The 25,029-nt window shown below is 37.4% G+C and overlaps 1 protein-coding gene across 3 annotated transcripts in view; it reads left to right on the top strand.

Moving 5' to 3' along the window:
- The window catches only part of xirp2a (xin actin binding repeat containing 2a), a 72,484-nt gene that overhangs the window by 16,220 nt on the left and 31,235 nt on the right, over positions 1-25,029 (top strand). For 2 of the 3 annotated variants that reach the window (XM_030157956.1, XM_030157948.1), the window contains exon 2: positions 18,869-18,971. In XM_030157956.1, coding sequence (XP_030013816.1) covers positions 18,869-18,971 — 103 coding nt within the window. Of the gene's footprint in view, positions 1-17,895; positions 18,001-18,868; positions 18,972-25,029 lie in introns of all 3 variants that reach the window. The other variant, XM_030157966.1, reaches the window with a different exon arrangement.

Below are 25,029 nucleotides of genomic sequence, written 5' to 3'. Positions count from 1 at the left end.
AAACAATATTTCCTTTTTAAGTTTAATGGAAGATTTTTCTTTCTAAGTGAGATGTGAAGAAAGTAGATGGTTAGTTGTGGTAGAAAATTATTATTTACAGCCAGAGCATGAAGAATATTTTATAAATTAAAAAAAAAAAAAAAAAATCATTGTTGAGAGAAATGAAGTAAAAACCATTTCTGAGGCATTTTGGAAGCAAAGATACAAAACTAACTAAAGGAATGCAATGATATTTATCCCAATATAAATGACATTTGTCACTGTTTTGTAGCCCACACCCCTGTTAGAAAATAAACACCTGAATTCAGTGTGTCCCAGTACTTGTATCCATATAGTGTATGCTTAGGCAGTTATGCTATGAGGGTAACGACATGTTTTCTATGTTGTGTTGAGTTTATGAGATTTGCAGATGATTGCATTCTGTTTTTGTTTACATTGTACATGGTACTATGGTTTTACGTGTTCCCTGAGTAAATCCATTCTTTTCCAGCCAGCCTTAATAAAAAAAAAAGAAAAAAAAAAAGACAGTTATTATCACATTATGACAAACACACGGCCTCTCCTCCCTGTCACCCTCTTTTTATTACTCTCTTTGTGGCATTCATCCTCCGCCTCCTGATTACCATGTCATTTTCTGTCTTTCCATTCATGTAACCTAACGTCAGGCTTTTTCTCTCAGTCCTTTTTCATTTGAGTTATATCAGACTTCTTATTTTCTCCACTTCTTTTTTAGCCTCTGGATCATATCACTCAGCCGCCTTCTCTCTTTCTGGACCGTGTCTCTTCTGCGCCTATGGATGCCCACGAGTACTTGAAATATTGATGTGAGCAGTCCTCACCATGCCTCTGTTTAGTTGTAATGAGGGCAGTCGATAGAGGATTGTGTGACTCCAAAAAAAAAAAAATGTTTTCATACTTTTCCCGGCTTGCAAAAAGGGAGCGCTTACGGCGGTCAAAAAAAACAAAACAAAAAAAAAAAACAAAACAGTTGCAAAAAGAAAGCAGCTGCCAAAGAAAAGGCAGAGGGAGTGAAGCATGAAAGCTGGGATGACCTTCAAAAGAACAAATGCATATAATGCTCTGTTGATGTTACACAACAAAGCAATGATATGTGATAAAAGAAAGGCTGATCAGCAGTGAGATCTAGATTCAAGCATTTTAAATAGGAACTATGCAAGATTTTACCGTTTTTGTTCTTGTTTGCTGTTTTTATAGCAATTTTCTCTATGGAACTCCCTCTACAGTTTTGAAGTACATATTCATGGTCGTAAAACCCACACCTAACCTTCTCACTTCGACCATGTGCATTTGCTCTCAATGAAACCAATCGCTATTCAGAAAAAAACAAGTTAGACATGGATCATATAATGAATTACATACACCTCACAAAAAACAGATTCAACTGACAAAATTCTGCGGCTAGTAGTAAAAACGCACTTCTGAGGCAGACAAAGGTCGATCTAGGAAACTAAATATAACATACATCTATGTGGCACAAACAACCATATTTTAGTAGGCCTGTAATGGTACACAAAATTTTCAGTTCGGTACATTTTCGGTTTTGAAAGCCACGGTTCGTTTTTTTTTTTTCGGTTCGGTATGGGAAGAAAGAAAACCCCTCAAAATGTCTTTAATACATTTATGAATTTTTGAAAATTTTTCCCCCCATTTTTGGACACAATAGAATATAAAAAAAAAACAGGAATATAATTCTGCTGCTATAAATCAAAAAGAAAATAAAATGAATTATTAATATTACTAAATATATTTGAAACATTAGTATTGCACTTTTCTTTGACAGGTAGTTTTGAACAAACAACAAAAATCAAATCACAGTTCTGTCAGTTCACAATCTGCATAAAAATATCAAAAAAATTCCTCATGAAGTGCAACATTAACAAGAGAACAAACTGGTATTCTCTTTAAACAAACTGAAGAGCAACTTTGACAACAAAAAATTAACCAAATTATTTATTTTAGGACAGATAACAAACTGTTTAGGCCACTTTGTGTATGTGCACGTGCGCGTGCAGGGTGTGATTTGTCGGGGGAATGTTTTTGTTTTTTGGGGTTTTTTTTGGGTCGGAATTGGGGGGGGGGGGGTCCATAGCTAACACTGGCGTGAAACGACAGTGAAACTTTATATACTTTCAACGTCCAACTCCGGGTTCTATTCCTCTGTTATACATCATGCGTGAGAGAAAGAGAGACAGACAGAGCTAGTGTAAGTGTTTTAGAACTACCGTAGTTCTTTAGGCAGTAAACAACGTCCATCTTATTAACGTCTCTTTCCTCATTGTTGTCTTTCAGCGGGACCTGAACTGATCCCAAACGGGATTGTATTGATGGCGGAGGGTCTCCAGTCTCTTCCTTCTAGGTTCACATCATATTTGTTGTTGTTTTTGTTTTGTTTTTTTTTGTTTTTTTACCTTATATCAGCTGCTATTTCATAGTTCAGGTCAGTGTGCGCATCCTTCAATATGTCCGTGTGGAACTTGCGCGGATTTAAAGTTCCGCATCAAACAACGTCTTTCGTTCCGTTTTCTTTTTCTCATCATACTGTGCCGTTTCAGTACATGTGCCATTACAGGCCTAGTGATTAGTAGTATTCTAACATCTCCGCTTGCTAGCAAGCATCCAGGCATCATTTATAAAATGAGTTCATAAATGAGTAAACAACATTACAACCAATAGCAATCATCAAGAGCGCATATATCTACTGAAATACATAGAGTATAGAGAATTTATCTCAGCGATACATACAAGTGCAGCATCAATAATGCTAAGTCTGTTTCTGTTTCGCATGCTTCTCTTTCTTTCAGCTCTCACCATTCTGCTAAAGCTTGACCAAGGCAGACTCTTGTATTGTTCCTCGTTTGGTCACTCACTCTTTTCTTCTTCCTCCATCCTCTGACAATGACCACCTCTTTCCTTTCTCTGCTGGCTCTGCTATGGTGAACGCCTGTGAAATGAAAGCATGGTTGGCTTGTGTTTATAGGTAGCTGGCGGTACCTGGCTGGGGGTGTGTTCGTGTCGTTGCGCCGTAAACCTTGCCATTACTGGCAAGAGATGAGATCTAGGCCACCGGGACAGTGGCAGAGAACTTGCAAGTGGCGTATTCATCTCTAGGGCCGAATTCTCCCCATAACAAGCCATTTCATCACAATTACAATTACTAAGCTGTTTAATTAAGGTAAAAATCTTGCAGAGTTCCCCTTAAAACTGTGATGCTTTCAGTTATTGACGTTTCCTCCACCATCATCCGTGTGCTGATTTGTGCACAGCTACAGAAAGTTAATAAGGGAATCGTATTAAGACCATGAGTCATCTGCATGATTTTAGTGGTCTTATTTCACTTCACCCTTTCACTATTTACAGCTCCATGCCTTTCTACATTACTCCAGCTGCTTGTGATCTATGGGTTAGTTAAAAAAAAACAAAAAAAAAACACTTCAATTCATAACCCATCACTCATTCATCACAAATTTGGAGGCTTTATTTAATTTGACTAATTTTACTTCTTTATACTGTATTTTCTTGTGCGATTTCATATTTCCGTGCTTACTGTGAATCGCTCAGAAACAGACGACAGATCTCCCTGCAGAAAATTTTAGCTTAAAAACATCCTTTTATGTTTTTTTTTTTTTTTCATGCATCTCCTGCAGCTCATTTAAACTAAACCGACACTTTTCAGAATGTAAACTAGTGCACCGTGCAGATTATTTGATGTTTTAAAAGCAGATTCTTGTAAATTTGTGCAAATGATTCCTTACGATAGCTTTGAAGATGACAATTACCTCCTATAATTAGCAGAGCCTTTCACTCGCAGGCACTCATGCATTCGTTCACTCATCTATTTATTCGCACAGCCGAGATGATTCAGCCCCAGAGGTTAAGGCAGCAGCTGCAACCAACACAGCTGAAAACTGAAGCTGGAACAGAAGTGCCTCAAGATGTAGAAAAAGAAAAAGTGGAGTTACTTACAATGTCCTGGACATTTTCTATAAAGTGGGCATTTAGATTAGATTAGATTAGATTAGATTAGAATTATTGAACTTTATTGAACCTTTATTGAGCCCTTAGGAAATTGAGGTTCCAATAGCAGCACTACACCTGATATATGCACAAGAGATACCACAAGAAAAGAGCAAAACAATAACTATTAAAAAAAATGACAGTGAAAAATTGCAATTACACATTGGAAAAGTATTTGTAGAAACAAATGACAAAGTTGTAATATTATGATATACAAGTAGTACAGGGTGACACAAAAAAACAGGAACTTTTTAACAATCTAATAAAACCAAGAGTGATGGAAGAAAAATATTTTGTTCATAGTAATTGAAACCTTAAAACATGCCATTTAAGAAACAATGATGGAATTTTCATTTTTTTAAAATTACTTCCTGTAGATGGCGTCCTCCTGTACGAATGCATTCTTGAAATCTACTGTTGAGATTCCTCATTGACCGCTGCAACATCTCAGCTGGGATACTGTGAATTTCATCCTGAATTCTCTGTTTTAACTCATCCAGAGTTCTTGGTCGAGTCGTGTACACTTTACTCTTGAGATAGCCCCACAAGAAAAAATCACAAACGGACAAATCTGGCGATCTAGGGGGCCAGGGAACGTTACCGAATCTTGAGATCACACGGTTACCGAACAATTCTCGCACAGCAGCCAATGGTTACTAAAATGGGGGTGTGTTTACTTGCTCAAGGTCACTGTCTCGCAGTGCTGCCACTTGCTCATGTCTGCCAATACGCACTTCAAAAATTCCCGTTTTTTTGGGTCACCCTGTAATTTAAAAAAAAATGAAAATTCCATCGTTTCTTAAATGGCATGTTTTAAGGTTTCAATTACTATGAACAAAATATTTTTCTTCCATCACTCTTGGTTTTATTGGATTGTTAAAAAGTTCCCGTTTTTTTGTGTCACCCTGTATAAGTATATAAGTAATAATAATAATAATAATAATAATAATAATAATAATAATAATAATAATAATTTAGGCTTGTAGTCAGTTTTATTACAGTGCTGCACTTCTACTTTCTGCACATCACATGTGACCCATTAGGGATACCTATGAGGATTTTACATCCAGAACTGATGGGGCTTCAAAACTTCCCTCAGAAAAAAGTACTGGACTCATTTTGTGATTCTGTTTGCACATGGTAACTGTACAGTTAGTGAGACAAATCCAAAGCAACTGGTTGCCTCGGCCATCCTAGTGATTTGTTTACTGTTGTACAGCCTCATGAGTCATGTTTGAGAGCAGCCACTTCTATGTTACGCCAGCAAACCCATAAGGCAGTGTTCACAGCCAGAAGCACTCGGTCCAAGAACTGTCAGAGGCTGAGCGCGTGTGGGTGAACTGTACGTGTGAATACAGTGTCACTATGCATATGTGGATTCAGTTGTGTATACACCATTTGCCGACAAAGGCATCCTGTAATTTAACATGAAGTACCCAAACAGTGAGTCATGTGTGAATAACTGCTTTTCTTGGCAGGCAGCTCCAGTCACTCCCCCATTAGATGCCAGAACTGCAGCGCTACTCCTGGGGTAGCTGACATGAAGTGTTCGTCGCCATTAAATTGACTTAATTAATTAACTTTATTCTCAAAATGCCAACAGGACACGGGATTCGCTAATTAAGGAAGCCTGTGAGAAGTTTTTTGCAGTAAATCCGAACAGGTGCATAGACAATAACAGCTTACATCAGCTAAAATGTAGGTTTTCATTTTATCAGGCACAGGCGTGGGCACAAGTTTTGCTTGAACATTGGTGAGGGGGGCACTCACAGGGAGGTCAGAGGGTCCTACTCCAGGAATGTTTGAGCATTAAACATATCATTTCTTGCATTTTTGTGAGTTTTTTTAACCAATGTATTGTTTTAGTTTATGGTGAAAATATCCTTAGAAACATTCAGGCATCAGGTAATGCAGGTAATGGAATATACAGTACTTTGAGGTATTCTAGTGCATTCAGTTATTTATTCTTCTGTACCCTAACAATATCTGTACCCTAAAAATGTCTAACACACAGATACTATTTATTTATTTATTTTTAACCTTTATTTATCCAGATTAGAGCCCGACCGATATGGGATTTTTGGGGCCGATGCCGATACCGATATTGGAGGCTAAAAAAAACCGATATCCAATATATTGGCCGATATCCAGTATTGGCTGATATATGAAATAAGAACACTGATCTACACAGGATATAATAATCTTATATTAGATAATTGTGGACAGGTGGATAAACAGTTGCATAAATCTTTGTTTATCTCACAAATATAATTTACACAACTTTCAAATGCAAACTATGCAATCACAAAAATAATTACAGCAAAAAATATGACTGAGCACACAATTATGTTTTCGCTCACAAATTTTGATGTGTCTGCCTAACGGCACTACAACTTCTTATGTGGACTAAAGACTAAACTGAGCATGTGCAGAGTGACTTAGGTGAGTCCTAAGTTGTTCCTGATTGGAGCAACTGCAAGAGTTACAACTGACCCGTGTTACAAGTGTCCCCAGTCTCCCCTACATTATTAACACCCAGGCCTGCTGGCAGAATGAAACTGTGAGTTAGACAGGAAGCGCATGGACATGGGTGTGTGTGGGGGGTGAATACTTCATAAGACGGGGGCGGGGGGGTTGTTAGCGGTCCATCGTTGTCAGAGTGCGCGATAGCGGTCCGTGATTTTCGCCGGGGCGGGTAAGCAGTCCATCCTTGTCAAAGCATGCGAGCGGGGGCGGGGGGGTATATAGCTCCGTGATTATGTGATTGTGTGTGGGGGGGGTGATAGCATCATTATCCGAGCAGGAGTGAAAGTGAAACTAACTCGCTTTAAAGTTCCTCTTGTTCTCCGGCCAGCACACACACGCACACACACACACACACACACACACACACACACACACACAGGAGCAGCGAGCGACAGAATCTCTGCGCAGCAAAAAAAGTTAATATATCGGCTACATCAGTTACATATTGGCCGATGTTGATTAATTGGTGATATGCTATAATCGGCCCGATTAATCAGCCAGCCGATTGATCGGTCGGGCTCTAATCCAGATACAATCCCATTGAGAGTGAGATCTCTTTTACAAGGGTGATCTCGTCAAGAGGTCAAGCAGCACACACCATACCATAATGAAAAATAATTTAGGAATAACACAAAATAATGACAAGAGTTTGACAACATTTTTAAAGTGTTATATAGTTTAAGTCACCAGCAGTTTTTTAAAGTGCAAGATCTGGTCGAGGTCAACAAAAAATTTAAAAACAGGCTCTGTCCAAAGAATTCTCTCTGTCTGGTCAGTAAAATGTTATGAAAACCTTGTAGTGAGATGAGTTCTGGTATTTTCAGCTCCAGTCAAAGAGTAAAAAATTAAAAAGCATCTACACAGCTATTCTTATTGAATGCCAACAAGCGGCATGTGAAGAGGTGTAACCTGCAGCCAACTTACATAGAAACTGATTCCACAATTGCAGTTTTAACTCATTTACTTTCCTTAGCAACCTAAAAATATTTTTAAGTTTCACATTGTACCAGAGCCTACATTGATGTTGACATATTCCATTTTATACCATATTACATGCTCTACAATGAGCTGGTTGGGTGTAACCAGTCTTCACCCATTGGTAGCTAGGATAGATCCAGCATTGTGACGCCCTAAAGGACTGAGTGGTTCGGAAATTATATTATTATATTTTTCTGTTGTATTTATATGGGTTGACATATACAGCCTGAATAAATTCCAATTGATGAAATGCTGCTGCTGCTGCTGCTTCACGTCATATTAGAAATCGATCTGTTGTTTTTGACCAGTTAGTAAGGTTTCATGGGCAAGTTACTACCTAAGATTAGCTAGCAAACAACCAAGCAACACTTCTACTGGTGCATTAGAAAAAAACATTCACACTAGTGACTCACAACTCACTTGTTCTTGACAGTTTTTGACACAAAATGTTCTAATGTCAGACTGTTCCTCGTTTTTCCTTCTGGCCCCTCAAACACATGCCAAGTAAAAAATAATGTGGGTACAGTCCTGATGTCTATCATATAATGTGAAGCAAGTTAAGCACAATGTACATACAACAGTAATACATTCAACAATAAAATCTAGGTATTTTCAACGCTTTTTGTAGTAGATAATCATCTGAAGTGTTACTATCTGATTTCAGTCACTACAGGTGTGTGTCATGTTTCCTGCTGTAAATGATAAAAAACTTACAATAAAACTCAAACAAAAAACAGCAAATGATTTCTTTCCATCAAAATGCTGCAGGGATTGTAATTTAATATGGGGAAAGGAGGTGCAGACACTTTACCCTTTCACCCATGAGACAATCATGATAACTTTCTGCAAATGAAGCAGACCAACAAAACTTCAATACAAAGAATGAAGAAATCTGATGAAATATGTTAGTAAGGTTTAATTAGAGGAAAAAGTGGTGTAAATAATGAAAGAAAGCAGGTATCTGGAAACCCCTTGTAAATTTATTAAAAAAAAAACAAAAAAACAAAAAAACAGATATTGGACCAATCTTACAGAAAATGTAGGACAAAATACTGTAAGCCCCATTGTATTGTATTATAATATCATTTGTGGTCTGTGATGTTTGAATGTGAAACCCATCTGAAAGTTGATGATTTTTTTTCCCTTTTTTTTCTCCTTTGATGTATAATACGATTTAAAAATTAAAGTACCATATACTGTATGTTTGTATTTGACTATCTGTTATATTTTTTATTTATGCCGTGTAAAATTTATTTGTATATTTATTTTCTTTTACATTGAGAGTAAGAGAGTGGAATGATGTTCTGTTGTGTTCATGTGAAGGTGTGGGATAGGGGAACAGGCTATGGGCCGGATCTACTAAGATCCCAATTTGTGTGTAGTAATTTGCTTGCGCAGTCTAGAATTTTGAGTGTGGGGTGTGACCACGGTTTCCGGGTGATTTGCAAAGATTGCTTGTGCAAATTACAACAGGTGCAAAGTGTTGGAGACTGCCCTATTTAAATGAGGGTTTTGCGTGCGCTGTAAAAACTGCTCTGGGATCCACCAGCACTAATGGGAACAGTGCGGTGAATGATCCAGATGCAAGGAAATGTAACGCTGGAGGAGTTTTGTCATAGAAGGTTATTTACAGTCAGCGCATGAACAGTATTTTAGAAATGTAGAGGTAGAACATTTAAAATCATAGTCAGGGATAAAAAAAAAAAAAATAATAATGTTGAGAGAAAACCATCCAACCAAGTAAAAACCATCTCTGAGGCATTTTTGAAAAAAAAAAAAAAAAAAAAAAAAATATATATATATATATATATATATATATATATATATATATACGGGTGGGGAAGCAAAATTTACAATATTTTGAGGCAGGGATTGAAAGACAGTGTATGACCAATTAGTTTATTGAAAGTCACGAGAATTTATTTGCCACAAGAAAATTTACATAATAGAAAATGTTTTTATTCTGTGTCCTCCTTCTTTCTCAATAACTGCCTTCACACACTTCCTGAAACTTGCGCAAGTGTTCCTCAAATATTCGGGTGACAACTTCTCCCATTCTTCTTTAATAGTATCTTCCAGACTTTCTTGTAATAGTTTTGCTCATAGTCATTCTCTTCTTTCCATTATAAACAGTCTTTATGGACACTCCAACTATTTTTGAAATCTCCTTTGGTGTGACGAGTGCATTCAGCAAATCACACACTCTTTGACGTTTGCTTTCCTGATTACTCATATGGGCAAAAGTTTCTGAAAAGGTATGGATAATAGTGTTAGGTATGATTATGACGTCAGTATATGTTTGGTTTCAAAACAGCTGACGTAGTGCCTGCTGAGAAAAAACAACTAAATGTTTATTGTAAATTTTGCTTCCCCACCCTGTATATATAATTTAAATAAAACTAACCAATGCAATGCAAGGATATTTATCCGATATAAAACTATAATATGATATTTGTCATTATTGTTTTGCAGTCCAGACCCCTGTTAGAAAAGACACACCTGAAAAACACCTGTGTCCCAATACTTTTGTGTATGTAGTGTATGACTTAGGCAATTATGCTATGTAATGTCTAAGAAATTGTTAAAAATAAATAAATACATGAAAAATGAGACGGCAGTCCTGAAGTAGCATCTACTATAATGGTATTTTAAGAGTATATCCGGTTGAGATGCACAACCTCGCTCCTTGAAAATGTCACATCTGATATCAAACCAGTGAACCTTATTGATTCAAGCTCTTGAAGATTCACCAACTCTGGCAAAAGCACCTGCAGCAATTTCACTTTCAAGTAGTCAGCTACAGAAGGACTGGTAGTAGTACAATTTTTATCAAAAGGGTAACAAGTATCCAACCTAATCATGGGTATTTACCCAAAATGCAGTGCTCAGAGTCCACCTTCACTAAAACATGGTGATAACACTGAATGATGACGGACAGACAAATAACACAAGGCTAAAATTTAAAACGACAGCACAGAGCTGGTTAAGGATTTGCTATTTGCTCACCTCTACAAAATAGGATTGTTATAGTTTCAGCAATAAAGCTTAAGACAAAAACAATTCTTTAACTGGAATTAAAAAAAAAAAAAAAAAAAAAAACAGCTTCAACTTGAAAACCAAGAAAACAAACAGTACAACAAGAACAACGGGGAAAGCAAATTACTGGTAAAATCTTGTGTTTTTGTTTCCCTCTCATTTTGCTCAGTGGCTGCTGTAAAACTAGCCTTTAATTAAACATGTTTTGTAAATGATATCCAGTATAATGTCTGCTCTTATCCCATCTTTTTCAGCTTCTAAAATTAAAGCCTTTTCACATAATACTTGAAGAACTACAACTAAAACTAAACCTAAACAACAAAGAAACTAAAACACAGTAACTCCTCAAAATAAATCTACAAATTGTTAGCCTCATAGCAGTCATACACTATAAAGACAAAAGTATTGGGACACATTGAATTCAGGTGTTTCTTTTCTAGCAGGGGTCTGGGCTACAACACAATAATGTCAAATGTCATAATATTGTTTTATATTGTGATAAATATCGTTGCATTGCATTGGTTAGTTTGGTCTAAATTGTTACCTCCGCCAGATATTGTGATCACTTTGCTTTGTGTGCGTGTGTGTTTGTTTGTTTGTTTGTTTGCAAGACAACTCAAAAAGTTATGGGTGGATTTTTATGAAATTTTCAGGAAATGTTGATACTGGCACAAGGAAGAAATGATTAAATTTTGGTGGTGATCGGGGAGGGGGCAGATCTGTCTTGGCAGAGGTCTGCGCATTCTGAGTGCTTTTCTTGTTATCTTTGCTTCCAAAATGCTTCAGAGATGGTTTTTACTCAATGTCTCTCAACAATGATTTTTTTATGTTTTTTTTTTTTTTTTTTTTTAATCTATGACTATGATTTTAAATGTTCTACCTCTACATTTCTGAAATATTTTTCCTGCTCTGACAGTAAATAACAATTTCCTGCCACAACTAACCACCTACTTTCTTCACATATCACTCAGGAATAAAAATATCCCATTAAACTTTATTTTATTTATTTATTTATTTAATTTATTTAATAGGGACAGTGCATATTAATGAACATCTACAACAATTGCAGCTGTAAATATGCCAGATTGTAGCAGCAGTGCTAATTTCCATCTGTAGTCCCTAGGCAGGTGACAAAAAAGACAATTGACAAAAAGGCAAAATAATGTAAAAGACATCATAGAAAGACAGTAGACAGAAATGCAAAACATCCTAAAAACACACAGGACAACACAGTGAGGATGATCTACTGATGGTCACAGGCTTGGTTTTCCTTCATCCAATGTTTAAGTTGTGATTTGAAGGAAGCATATGATTGTGAGTCTCTTATGTTGAGCGGTAAACTGTTCCAATATTTAGTCCCAGTGACTGAAAGTGCAGTTTGTCCAAAAGTATTGCACCTGCGTGGCACCTCACAGTCTCCTCGAGTTGTGGCCCTGGTGACCATCCCACTGACAGAGCGGGATTTGATAAAATCTGTCAAGGGAGGAGGGGAGGAAATACTAATGTTTAGAAAGTATATGGACAAAAATATCAGGACACATCATGGCTACAACTTGTAAGATGTCTCGTCCATACTGATTTGAGATGTAAACATCAATGTTAATAATCAACGATATTTATCACAATGTAAAACTTTATTATGACATTTGCTATTTTTGTTTTATAGCCCAGACCCCTTTTAGAAAAGAGACACCTGAATTCACCATGTCCATATAGTGCATGACTTAGCCAAGTATGCTATGAGGCTAACAATATGCACTTGTAGAATTAAGCTGAAATCAACATAAAAAAAAAAAACAGTGAACATCTCCAGACTATAGTAACTCTGGTACAAATAGTACCTCCAAACTTTAAAGGTGCCCTGCCACACAAAACCATTTTTACTTGTATGTTTTGAAATATGTTAGTTCCATAGGTGTTTGTGTTATGTAGTGAATTTGAAAATGAACCGCTACCTCCTCTGTCTGCTACTGCCACTGAAAAGAAATAAGCAGAGAAATCAGGTGAATTAGAAAAGCTGGTCAGTGTGACGTCTTAATGCTTGAGCTCCGTACTATTCTTGAGCTCGCCCGGGTGAGACCACGCCCACAGAATTTGTGTAGCTCAGTGACAGTTTTCGTATATAGCAAGGTGGGGCGCTGTGCTGTAGAGGGGGGTAAACATCACAAATTCATGGGGCCCAGCATTCCTGGGGGGGGGGGGGGGGGGGGCTTAGAGCAGTGGAAGGGACCCAGTGGATACAGGTTAGAAGTTGTGAAAAGGTTCGCCATACAAGAGAGGTATAGAAGCCAGGAGTCGGACATTCAAAGCATGTTAAGTTTCATTTTCAGTTTCCTCCAGTTTCTCTACTTGTTGCGCAAGGTAAAGGCTGTTGAAAAGCCAGGTTCTCATTGGCTAGCTGTTAGCCAATCAGAGTCAAGGAGATTAACATGTTGAATATTCATGAGAACTGGCGCAAATCGAGCTGAGTCTTCCAGCATTCTTTCTATACCGCATTAGAATGGCTTGAAACTTGGTAACCAAGGCATTTTTTCCACAACAAAATGTTACAGAGTCCATGGTAAAACTTCAGGCATTACCACAAAAGAAATGAAATATGTGTGGCAGGGCGCCTTTAAATGTGACCTTTGACTACATCTTAGACTGGGCATTGGAGCCAGGCCAGGATTAAATTTGATCTAAAATGATGCATAAAATACATATGGAACACATTTTCTGATGATTTCTGTGTTAGTACTTTGCTACACAGTTTAATCCTGAGCCATCCAAAGGTGAAAAAAAGTGATTCTAGATATTCTTCACTTGCAGAATGCTCTATTTAAGACAATTATTCAGGCCCAGTTGACACCATTTGGCCCCACTGGCACATTGTCTCATTTGAGTTGAGGGAAATAAAACCTAAAATTTCAGTGTGTGACTAATTGACTTATTAAGACTTACACTTTAAAACAGAATGACACAAGAGGGGATAGAGGGAGGACAGTCTGACAATATTTGAGAGGAGAAGGCGGACAGCTCTCCTTAGAGACCCTCCATGCACAGCATGTCATTAAAGTGCTACAAGTAGGAGCAATGGTTGTTCGAGGAGTAAAATGTCAACAGCTGACATGAGACAATCAGCATAAAATGGTAAAGTCCCTGCTCATGCGATGTGAGCCCACATTTTGTTGCAGTGGTCTTTGTGCTGATGATTTCTCCCTCTAATAGGCTCCAATGTGAAGGTAGTGGTGTCACTGTCTCACCCCCCCAGGCTAGCGGTGCATGTATTACTATTTCCTGTTACCATGGTTTCACCATCACAGGTCCAAATGACCTCTTTGTAGGCACCTGTCACATATGAAATAGTCCCTGATGGCAAGAATTGATTTCATTAGCAAAGCCTTTTTTTTTTTTTTTTTTACGAAAAAAAAAAAAAAAAATCTTTTTGCACAGGGATTATCTCCTGCGACAGACTAGGGACGTTTAGACAGATTTCACCAAGCTGTGTCCCCTATTAACTCTGTCAGTGTGTCGGAGATATGCAGAGCCCCCCCCCCCCCCCCCCCCCCCCCCCCTTCGCTGTCGCCACTACAAGAGTCCTTCGTCCGCCTCCTCCTCTGTGAAGCCTGTGCCAAAGCGAACATATGGTGGAGACTCAAAGCTAGATAGCACTTGGTGATTGTTGCATGAGATGTTGTGCTGTGGTAATGATGTTCTGCATGTAGATTTCTTTCATAACACGGAAAAATCAACTGCTTGTTTGTGTGACACAATAGAATATCTAGTAAATTCTGAATGTATTTAGCAGCAACAGCAAATAAGACATTTAGACCCAATGCTACTTTTGTGGCAGTTCTCTCTATTTAACCTTTCATAAGTGATTTATCACCATCATTTATTATAATATTTTCCTCTGTATTTTGCATCACTAAGTGAAAATGAGGCTTTTTCCTAAAATTATTGACCATGTAGATGTTCATAAAAGCTCATTTTAAAGTTGTGGGTTATTATATCAAAAACAGAGAAAACTGAAGAAAAAGGGAGCTTTTCAGTAAAACATATAATTAACTAAACATAAACAAAGTGTATCCATCAACTGTCCTTGATCAAACTTCATGGGTTTTACTGATGAACAATGTTGTGGAGGTTGGTGGTGTTTCTACGTTCATTACGGAGCCTCTGAACATCCAAATGAGTCATATTTGATGACCATGAAAAGATGACAAACTGGATTTTACACAAATTACTTACATGTTTTGATAGGATAAGTAGATCAATAGATACATTTGTCATAGATGGATGTTTGGGTTTTTATGGTAAGTAGTTACTGTTCAAGATCAAGACCATTATAATTATTGAAGCACCAAAAGATGATTATTTACCCCCAAAAAAGGAATAATGCTCCAATTTGAAATAAAATTAGTTTTACAAATGATGTAGCATCTTAGGGCCTGTGTCACAGAAGTGTTTCTATTGGATTTCCAGTTGGCAGAAGACAATATACACTTCATCGGCCTTTTTATTAGGTACACCCTGCTAGTACAGGTTGCTTCAAGGTTTAATATGTTGTGCGTTTAGATGGTCATCTGGTCAATCTCCTCTTACTTCTGGCATCAACAGCATAATTTCACCCAGAGAATTGATGTTCACTGAATATTTTCCCTTTTTCTGGCCATTCTCCAGTGAATATTCCAATAGATGAGCAGTTTCAAAAGCGCTCATTTTTATCACCTTTCTCTGTCATTCTGATGCTCAGTTTGACCTTCAGCAGATCATCTTGACCATGACGAAATGCACAGAATTGCTGCCATGTTTGACCTGTTAGATATTTTTCTTCACATGTTGTTTAACAGTACCTAATAAAATGGCCAGTGAGTATTTAGTAATGCCACATTTTCTGTATTAAAAGTTCTCTGGAGGATTTTAAGAGTGCCAATCCTACCAAAAGCCTGTGAAATGTTAAAAAAAGGGGTCTGAGTTGTACAAAAATGAATTGAAAATTCCAATGTCAGATGTGACTTTAAAGATGTAAAAAGAAAAAAAAAAAATCACATAAAAAGAACTTTCAGAGACAGCAAGTAGTGACAGTGGATGATTCAGAAAAACCAGATCTATTCATTATTCATTCATGATGTATTCTTGTAAGTTTCAGTTCTGACTAGGTCCTAGATTTTCTCCTTTTGGTTTGGAGCTGAAAAAGTTTGAGAATCACAGAATATTGTATTATTTAGACTTATTGCTTACATAATTCACCATCATCTACAGCTTTTTATTTTCTGATGTTGTTATAATTATATTACACACTAGTCTTTGTGCAATGACCTGTCAGCGTGGGTTAATTTCCAAATTACTACCTCCGCCAAGGGGGTTATGTTTTTGTCGGCGTTGGTTTGTCTGTTTGTGTGCAAGATAACTCAAAAAGCTATGGAGGAATTTGGAAGAAAATTTCAGGAAATGATACTGGCACAAGGAACAAATGATTCAATTTTGGTGGTGATTGGGGGTGGGTTGGGGGGGCACAGGGGCCCACTGATCTACCTTGGCGGAGGTCTGCGCTCTATGAGTGCTTCTAGTTTTAGGGTGTTTTAGTTTAATGCAGCCTTGCTTGACAACGGCATACCATCGCTGTTTTTTTTATCGTCTATATTAAGTCTAGAGATTACTTGTCAGTGGTCTAACATTAGTGCAGGACTCTTTGTTTCCAAACACTCGGTCAAAATCAGTCTATCATTTGAAAGACAAGAGCCACCTGAGAGGAATTACATTATCTGTAAAAGTGGTTTTCCATTGTCAGTCAGGGCTTTTTATTACATTACTGGTCAAATCCTGATCTTGTACTACTTGATCACATTTTCTGGTATTATTCAATTATTTCCTGCTACAGTGAGCTCCAAAATAAGGGTCTGATTAGATATTATCACATTTGCATCATCTCTGCAGTTACTATTTATGTATAAATACACTTTCTTACTCCTCATTTGCAGCTCTCTGATCTCTCTCTTTACCCTTGACTGACTTTGTTAAGACAGCCATTGGTTTAATGTCAGCAAAACTACTGCACTTAATCAATTCCTCCTCATCGACTGTCTCTTTATTTATTTGTGGATTTTTGGCTCTCAAAACATGCCTTCTTAGAGCCTCTCCTGAAAAAAAGTACTTTATGCCAATAGTATTTAGAATTCAAGGCCATTTTCCAACTCTATGAAACTTTGTTTACTCTTAAATCTTACATATTACTGGCTCCAAAGTTGTTGTTTTTTTCTTCTCTGCCGACTTTAGCACAACGATGACTCCATTCAAAGATTTAAATGATATAACACCTCAAAACTTGAAAAATATCCGTTGTTTCAGTCAAGTATTTGTATTTTTCATGTGTGTAACAGGCTGTCATGAAGTCACACTACCCAGAACACTCGCACGTTTGCAGTTTTCGCATACCAGTCTCGCATCGCAACCCATTAACTTAATCACCCCTTGAGCGAAGTAACACCCCGCTGTAGTCAAAACACTCTCAGCACTTACTGGGGAGCTGTGGTTAGCAGCCAGTTTGGACTGTGTGTTTTAGCAGCACAGCTCGAATGATTTGAGATTCATTCGATGTGAGTGGTGCTCCAGCAAGAGAGAGACTGACACTGACAGAACAAGAGTGACTGTGTTTGCATCCTTGTTTGCCATAGTGTGTGTACGTGCATGTGTGTATTTGTCATACTGTAGTAAAGTATGCAAATTACCATGCATGCCTTTTGGGGATTTGTTAAATGGGATTTTTGAGGACAATGTTTTGTCCTTCAGTGCATTTTCTGTAAAAATTGTCGTTGACACCCTCAGCTGAGAGATGGAGCCTCAGCAACACAGACATGGGTTTGTGTGTGTGTTTGTCCCACATGCTTTTGCTGTGTGCCGAGCTGCTGTGTGTTTGTTGTCACTCCGCACTGACGCCCGGCAAGAAGCTGTCGAAAGAACGCTATGGGGAATACATTTGATTTGCAAATGAAAAAAAAAAAAAAAAAAAAAACAGAATCCCACATTTGCAAAGACACACACGCCTCCACACACCCCTACTCAGACACAGGTGTGTTTGTTCCCTATAGGGATGATTTGCAACTGAATAGGCATGTTGTACTGACTGACTTCTAAGTTTTGACAAAATGTTTCCAAGGGAAAACAAGCCTGTATTCACCAGGGACAAGCCATTTTTCCAATGTTGTACCTTTTATCCAGGCCTTTAGTTACAGCTGGAGTGGGTCTATTAAAATTCAACCAGGTGTTGTTTGCTCTAACTTTCCAGTCAGTGCGTAGTGTTCACATTGTGTTCAAGGTCATCTCTTTTTACGTACACAGATGCGTGTTTGTGTGTGTAAACCCGACGACAACAAAGTTTCACTGAAATCCAGAGCTTAAATGTCGCCAGAAACTTGACTGATTGTATCCTTTTCCATACAAAAGGTATGTGCGTTGGGTCGTCTTGTTTTTCTGTGTGTATCTGCAGCAGGCTGCTGTTAACCCTTTAACCCCTGAGACATTATTTCAATGAAACGGGCTGCTTAGAATTTGCATCTGTAGAAATGTCATGAAAGCTGCTGTGAGTATGTGTTTGTGTTCCTTTTTTTCAGTGGTTTTGCTTTACTGTGTGTTTTCGGTGTCAAAACAGGGTGGAATAACAGAAAAAATCAGCGAGAGGAGCTGAAGTTTTACAGGATTTTGCTAAATAAGGCGCTCAGAATGTACATCAATATGAGATTTAGGATGTTGAACATGAACTATGAAGTGTAACACACTGAACCACAACAAGTATTTGAATTTTGGACCAGAAGGTTTTGTTTTGGGGCTCTTTTTTCTAAATCCATCCAGCTGCTTTTTGGCACCTGGTTGAACTCCAAAAAGCACTTACACATTCAAAACTTAGCAAAAACATTGCAAGAAAAATAAAATAAAATCACGACAACACTGCAACCAACAGTAAAAACCAAAAACAACAAGGAAAATGCTGTTAAAAAACCCCCAAACCATTTATTTTTATAGTGAGTCGATCTCACTTACTGCTCTGTGTTTGGCCCCCATTACACAGGCGACAGGGGGGTGCAATGAGCATGCTCAGATATCTGTGGAAGGCATAGGATCTATTCTATCAACATATTTTGAAAATTTTCCTATTGAACAAATGGTTGATTTTTAATGAATATTTAAAATAAATCATACATTCAGAACACTCACCACAAACACGTCAGGGGCTAAAGGGTTAATGACCCCTTTCTTTATCTTACCGTTAAAACATCACAGGTGTTTCCTCTGATAGCTCTCTCTCTCCAACCAGGAAGTGACAACTGTGCACACCAAAAAGGTGACGTCCAGTGCTCTGATACAGCCCAACCTGTCGACAGATCAGACCATGGCCTCAACACAGGATGCCACCCTCTGTGAGTAAAACTGTTCTGTTTCTCCCTTTTATTTATTATTTTATAGCTCACCAATCTCATAGTGAAATAGAGTTAATCCTCATGCATGGATCCAGGTTTCATTTGACCATTGAGGAGACACATTCAGCAGAACATTAGGAGTTACACCCTCAGAAACAAGTGGGTGTTAAACATAATTTCCTGCATTCCGTGAGGTTCATTAACCAAATTATGTTTGAAGTGTTTAGATATTTTTAATGGAAAGCACAAATTTAGGCACACATTACTTGAATATATAGTGCTTTGAGTTATTCTGTGTTACATTTAAGTATTTATTATCTCCTATCCTAGCACAGCCACAAAAAGTATCTGTGTAAAAGTTAATACAAATGAACTTTTGTTTTTTATGTAACTTTAACATACCTCCAGTTAAATGCTTCTGATCATTTATACATTTTAAGCATTTAATTAATTACATTTAACAATATAATCGGGTTATTTTAATCGCTATGTTGTTGTAAATCCTACATTTGAAGTGTTTTTGTCTGATTTTGTTCACTGCACGTGTGTGTCTTGTCATTTATATAAACCTACAATGTTAACATAATAAAAGCTCTGATAAGTATTGGACGGTTTCTGTCTTCTAAAGTTCTTCAAAGCTTTTATTTTGACTTTGGAGGTACATGCTACATTTGTAGAAAAGTGTATTGCGGTACTTTTAACATATTTTTCAGAGTGGATCTGAATACATAGTACAAATACATATATTCAAACTAAATGCAACCATTTCTACTTCATTTTAATACAAACCTCCTGTAGCTGTGCCACTATTTGAGGAAATACTTAGGATCCTTTTTTCCAAAAAACTAAAGTCCTCTGTCTGTTTCATGTTTCTATTGGAAGGGAGGTCTATCTGTAAGCCGTAATGGATGAAGACAGAAGAAATTAGCTTCTACTACTACCAAAGAACAGTAATAGCAGTAAAAATCTAATTCCATAAATCCACAAGAAGACAAGATAACTTAACACAAGCAGCACTGCCTATTGAAATAAAGTACAAATAGAGAACATCTGCAATAAAGGCTGCTTTTTCAAACTGATCAAACAGTATATGCTAAACACTGGTGTCGTATACTTACATACTCTACTCACAGACGGACTAACTTTGATTCAGGTTCTGTAAAAATGTGTGACTTTAGAGCACTTTTTTTTGTTTCACCTACGTTTATGTTTCTCCTGCTTACATGAAGTTTTTTCTGATTCTGAAACTCAGCAGCTTTGGTTAAGTAGAACTGTAGAAGTTATTTTTACACAAAGATCTGATATGTTACAGGATAAGGCAGGAGGGCTAGCATTATGATTGCATCATGGTTACACTAGTCTGTCACACAAACAAGCGAAGCTGCAGGATAATGCAATGTGGTGTCCCATTTGTTCTATGAGATAAACATTTGGCAGAAAAAAACCCTTTGAAAACCAGATTGTTCATTGCCAGATAAGACTGCCCCACTGGCAGGTTTTTAATGGGAAGCTGGGACTCACTAGATACTGTGCTTCCATTACTGTGATAGCAGTCCTGTGGTGGTTACCTCTAGTTTGTTTTCCACCGAAGCTGATAGCAAAGTACACACAGATGGAGCTTACAGTGCAAGGTGCAGACAGTTTTTTTCTAACTTTGGATCAAAAATAAACTAAAGGGAGCATGTTGTAACTCATCGCCCTCCCAGGTAACTCAGTGTATGTAAAACAAAAGGAAGCGGTGATAGTCGAGAATCTAAAGTGATGGAAATGGTATCAAGGTGTTAAACACATGCATGCACTCATACGCTCATAAAAAACCTCAGGCATGCTCACACTCGACAAATTCACACAAACACACACATCCATCTCTACCAAAGATCAGTGAGGCTTTTCCGTCGCCCTCCACCTCTCCGAAACTCATCCATTGTATCTAAAATTGGAACCTGCTGTCAATCCTCTGTGTTGTCCTGATTGAGCGATGGCTTTTGTCTCAGCTGACAAGGTGTCAGCGACGGCGGTGCATAATCTGCCAGGTCAAATGACTGACAGCAGGTTCAGGAGGTCTACGGGAGCTGTTTCTTGCAAAGCCGCAACGTTTAAATAAAGCATGGGCAGGCGTAAGCGGGCTTTAAACAGATGCAAAGCTCACCCCTAAATCTCCTCGCTGCTTGTCTTTTTAAAATAGGCAACCTTGTTTACATGTTTCCTCTTGTGTTACACCAAAATCACTCACATGTAACTGTTATTGGCTTTTCTGTGTAAAATAGTGGTGGTTTTCATTGTTTTATCTAAAAGTTGGATATTCATAATAGTCTTTGGCTGATTAAACTTGCCAGACACAGCAAACCCAGGAGTGTTATAAAGTGAGTGTGCGAATGCTGCCAGTTGGAACAGAATTTGCCAAATGCCTTTTTTTTGTCTTAATTAATCTCCTCCCTTATTATCTTGCCAAATGATGATGTCTTTATAATGCTATCCCAAGGAAAGAAGAAGAAACTTTTGATTCCCTTAACGGCTCTAATAGGACACAAATTAGACCCTAAGACATGACTGATGCTTGGAAACTGAAAAACAAAGTTGGAACATATTGTCTATTGACTGGAGCTGTGCAAAATGAATGTGGCTTAATGTCCTTGTTTTTTTTTAACTTTCTTGAGACAGGTTTATTTTGCTTATCTTAATCACACTATTAATAGCTTTAGTTTCACTCTCATTATTTCTTGATGTAGTGTTTACTCAAGTCTATTTATTCTGTTCGCTATCTCAGTTTTCATACCTGTGTTTAATCCGTTTTTGTCAAATTTGCAGCTTTGGGGAATACAGTACCTGTGCAAGATTGTTTCCTTGTTTTTCTTTTACCCTCTTCCTCCTGCTCCCAGGTTAATGTTTAACCCTTAGATGCATAAGTGGGAAAGAAATGACCCGGTGAGGTTGTTTTATTGCAATATCTATGTAATGAAAAGTTGTTATTATATTTCTGGTATTCTTCAAAAAAGATGTTATTGATGTCATTCCATTTACATTTTTTGACTTACCTTCTATAGATTTTACGCAGTTGTAGTTTTTGTATTACTACCCCCAGCTTGGTGGGTCAAAATGACCTGTATTCATTTTCAGTAGAATTTCATCTGAACCTTTGATTCATTCTACAGCAAAACCAAAGGACTCACTCACTCACTCACTTACAAAATGGATGTTGACATTGTTCTATTACTGTTATATACTATATATACACTTCCCTTTTCAAATTTTCAAATATATTTAAAAAAAAAAAAAAAAATGAAAACAGTTAAAAAAAAAAAAAAGATGAAATCATTCTTTTGTGGACCAAAATATAATACAAATGATTATTTTTAATGTGATAAAATGACAAACGTGGCATAAAAACACATCAATTTTATTATGGAAGAGTGTAGAGTGTAGTGTGTTAATACAACAATCCAGAATGAAAGAACTTCTGACCTCATTAATTCATTACAGACACCACTTTCCATCTTAAAAAAGTGTTTTCTCATAGAAAGAAATACAGGAGGATGCTCTGGAGTTATAGCAATCGATTAGTCTAACCCAGGATGACCTACATACAGTATATTAGCAACTTACTTGATTGTATTACTGGCAAATCGACCACACTAATCACAATTTCTTTCCTGAAAGTGTAAATCTCAGTTGAATCCGGACTTCAGCTTGGTGATATTCTCAGACCCCTCATTAAGTATTCTATCAGAGTATGTTTATTTTCCACTTTAGGAACAGGAAATCCATGAGCAATTTCAGTGGGATTATCAGCAGAGAGCAGCTTCTCCACAAGCCTGATAACCACGCTTTTCTCTAGTCAATGTGATGCCAACGGCGGCTCATGGGGTGGGGTCTCTGAGGAAACCTTGTCTTTCACATTGCAGGTAAACACATGTAATTGCAGCTATTAAGATAGGAGACAATAGACATAAATTATGTAACATCTATTTGCTTTATTGTCAAGAAAATGTGAGATGAAAACGAGTGAATGAAAAGCCTGAGGCTCACAAGCTCACACTAAACCAGGGGTCACTACTGTAAAGGAAGACCTTTAACATAGCCTGGAGCCATGATATGGCTAAAGAAAAACAAAAGGATAAAACATATGGTTACCTCAATAACTGTTAACTTTTATAGAGCAGACATTTCATGAAAATGCTTGCTTTTCACCCCTCCCTCATTCTCCCTACTTCTCTTAAATTCAGCTTCCCAGTTTTGCACAGTTGATAAAGCTGGAGCATCATCCCCTATAGACACCATGTCAGCATGAATGTCCTGGGGGGATAACCCCTTTTTCTGCAGACATTTGATAAGACCACGGTGCCACGGATGGTTCACGAAATGTCTGTAGTACTACTTTTCAAAGTCCTAAATTATTTATCCAGTGTGGGTTTAACTGGAAGGAAACCATGCAATTACTCTCAGGAGAGGTTGAATTTAATGTATGCCAAGTTTCATTGCTGTGGAATCACTCCTTCTTAGTCAGGCTATGAACTTTTCAGCCCCCCCTCATATGTATAATACATAATAGACCTACTATTTTCAATAAGAAGCTGCGTGCTGTACAATTTTTACACTCGTATTTTTTTTTTACCCCCTAAGAACAATGCACCTGCTCCAAATCATCGGACGTGCACAACCACATTCGTTTCAATGTAAACATCCAGTAGTGGTCCGGTAGTGAAACCATGTCATACTGAATTGACCCCGTTTATTTATAATTTACTATAGTCAGTTTCATTTTATTTGGAGTAAAAATAAATATAGGTATAAAACCAGCATGCTGCGTGCTGTACCACATTTACCCACTTAGTGCATGTGCAAAAACACCAGAAGTACAAAAATAATAATCTCTTGTGGTAACTGGAAGATCAGCGTGTGAAGGGATTTTTTTTCTACACTGAGTAGACCTACTTATTGAATAAGCAGGAGAAAAACTGGCCAACCCGCGCACAGTTGTGACATTCACTCATCTTATTATAATCCCAGTTTCAGAAAAGAAGATGGAGTGGAAACATGTCCTATAAGTTTTCTGTGTCCCTGACAGAAAAATGAAGTTGAGCTTTGACTAGAACAGTAATACATGTGGCCTTTGAACACACAACATACAGGCTTTTCTATAAAAGGAAAATATCTCATCTGTCACAGCTGGTACCTCTGCTATAAATATGAATTATGTTTTCCTGCTGGTTTTATCTTGCCCGTCTTTCAGTTTTCCTTTTCGTTTAGCAACCATTTCATCTACTTGTGTCTCAAAATTTTAGCCTTGCAGTCCACCTTCTACAATCACAGTTCCATAAAAGTTGGAACCCTGTAAAATGTAAATAGAAACAGAATACAATGATTTGCAAATTTCATATATGTATATTTTACTCACAGTAGAGCTAGAAAAATACACAGAAAATTCAAAGATTCAAAATGTTTTATAGTTATGTGTACAGTATAGAAGCAGGTTTCTCTGCACAATGAAAATCTTATTTTGCTGTCTGCACTGAATGCCAAGAGAAGTTAAGATGTTTAAAAATAGAATAATTTAACAAGGAAATTAAAAGAAACAAAACAAAATATCTTTTAAGAATGACATATAAAAGAGAATGAGCATAAAATATAAACTACTATTACTACGTAAATAAATGTATATTTACACAAATGTGCAATGTATGAGTAATTGTGCAAAGTGTCAGAGATAAATAGTGTGTAACGTGCAAAACTGCCAGAGATAAATAATGTGTTAAATGTGCAAAACTGTCAGAGACAGTATGATATACGTGTAATTATTGAGTATAAGGTTCATAAAAAATATCACAGTTGAAAATGAAACTTTTTAAGAAAAAATATTTCAAGTAAGTTGGAATAGGGCAACAAAAGGCTGAAAAAGTTGTGAGACCAGACCAGCTGAAAACTATTTCTTAACATGGTCTTTCGCACAGAGTCTGAATTTCCTGTCATTGGCCATCTGCGGATCTGTCTGTGGAAATGCACATGTCTGTGTGGATTTCCAAAACAAGGCTCAACTAGAGAGGTACGCTCAGCTACTCCT

Source organism: Sphaeramia orbicularis, chromosome 2, assembly GCF_902148855.1.
Source record: "Sphaeramia orbicularis chromosome 2, fSphaOr1.1, whole genome shotgun sequence".
In the NCBI taxonomy this organism is placed as follows: domain Eukaryota; kingdom Metazoa; phylum Chordata; class Actinopteri; order Kurtiformes; family Apogonidae; genus Sphaeramia; species Sphaeramia orbicularis.
This window is presented reverse-complemented; position numbering and strand designations above follow the sequence as displayed.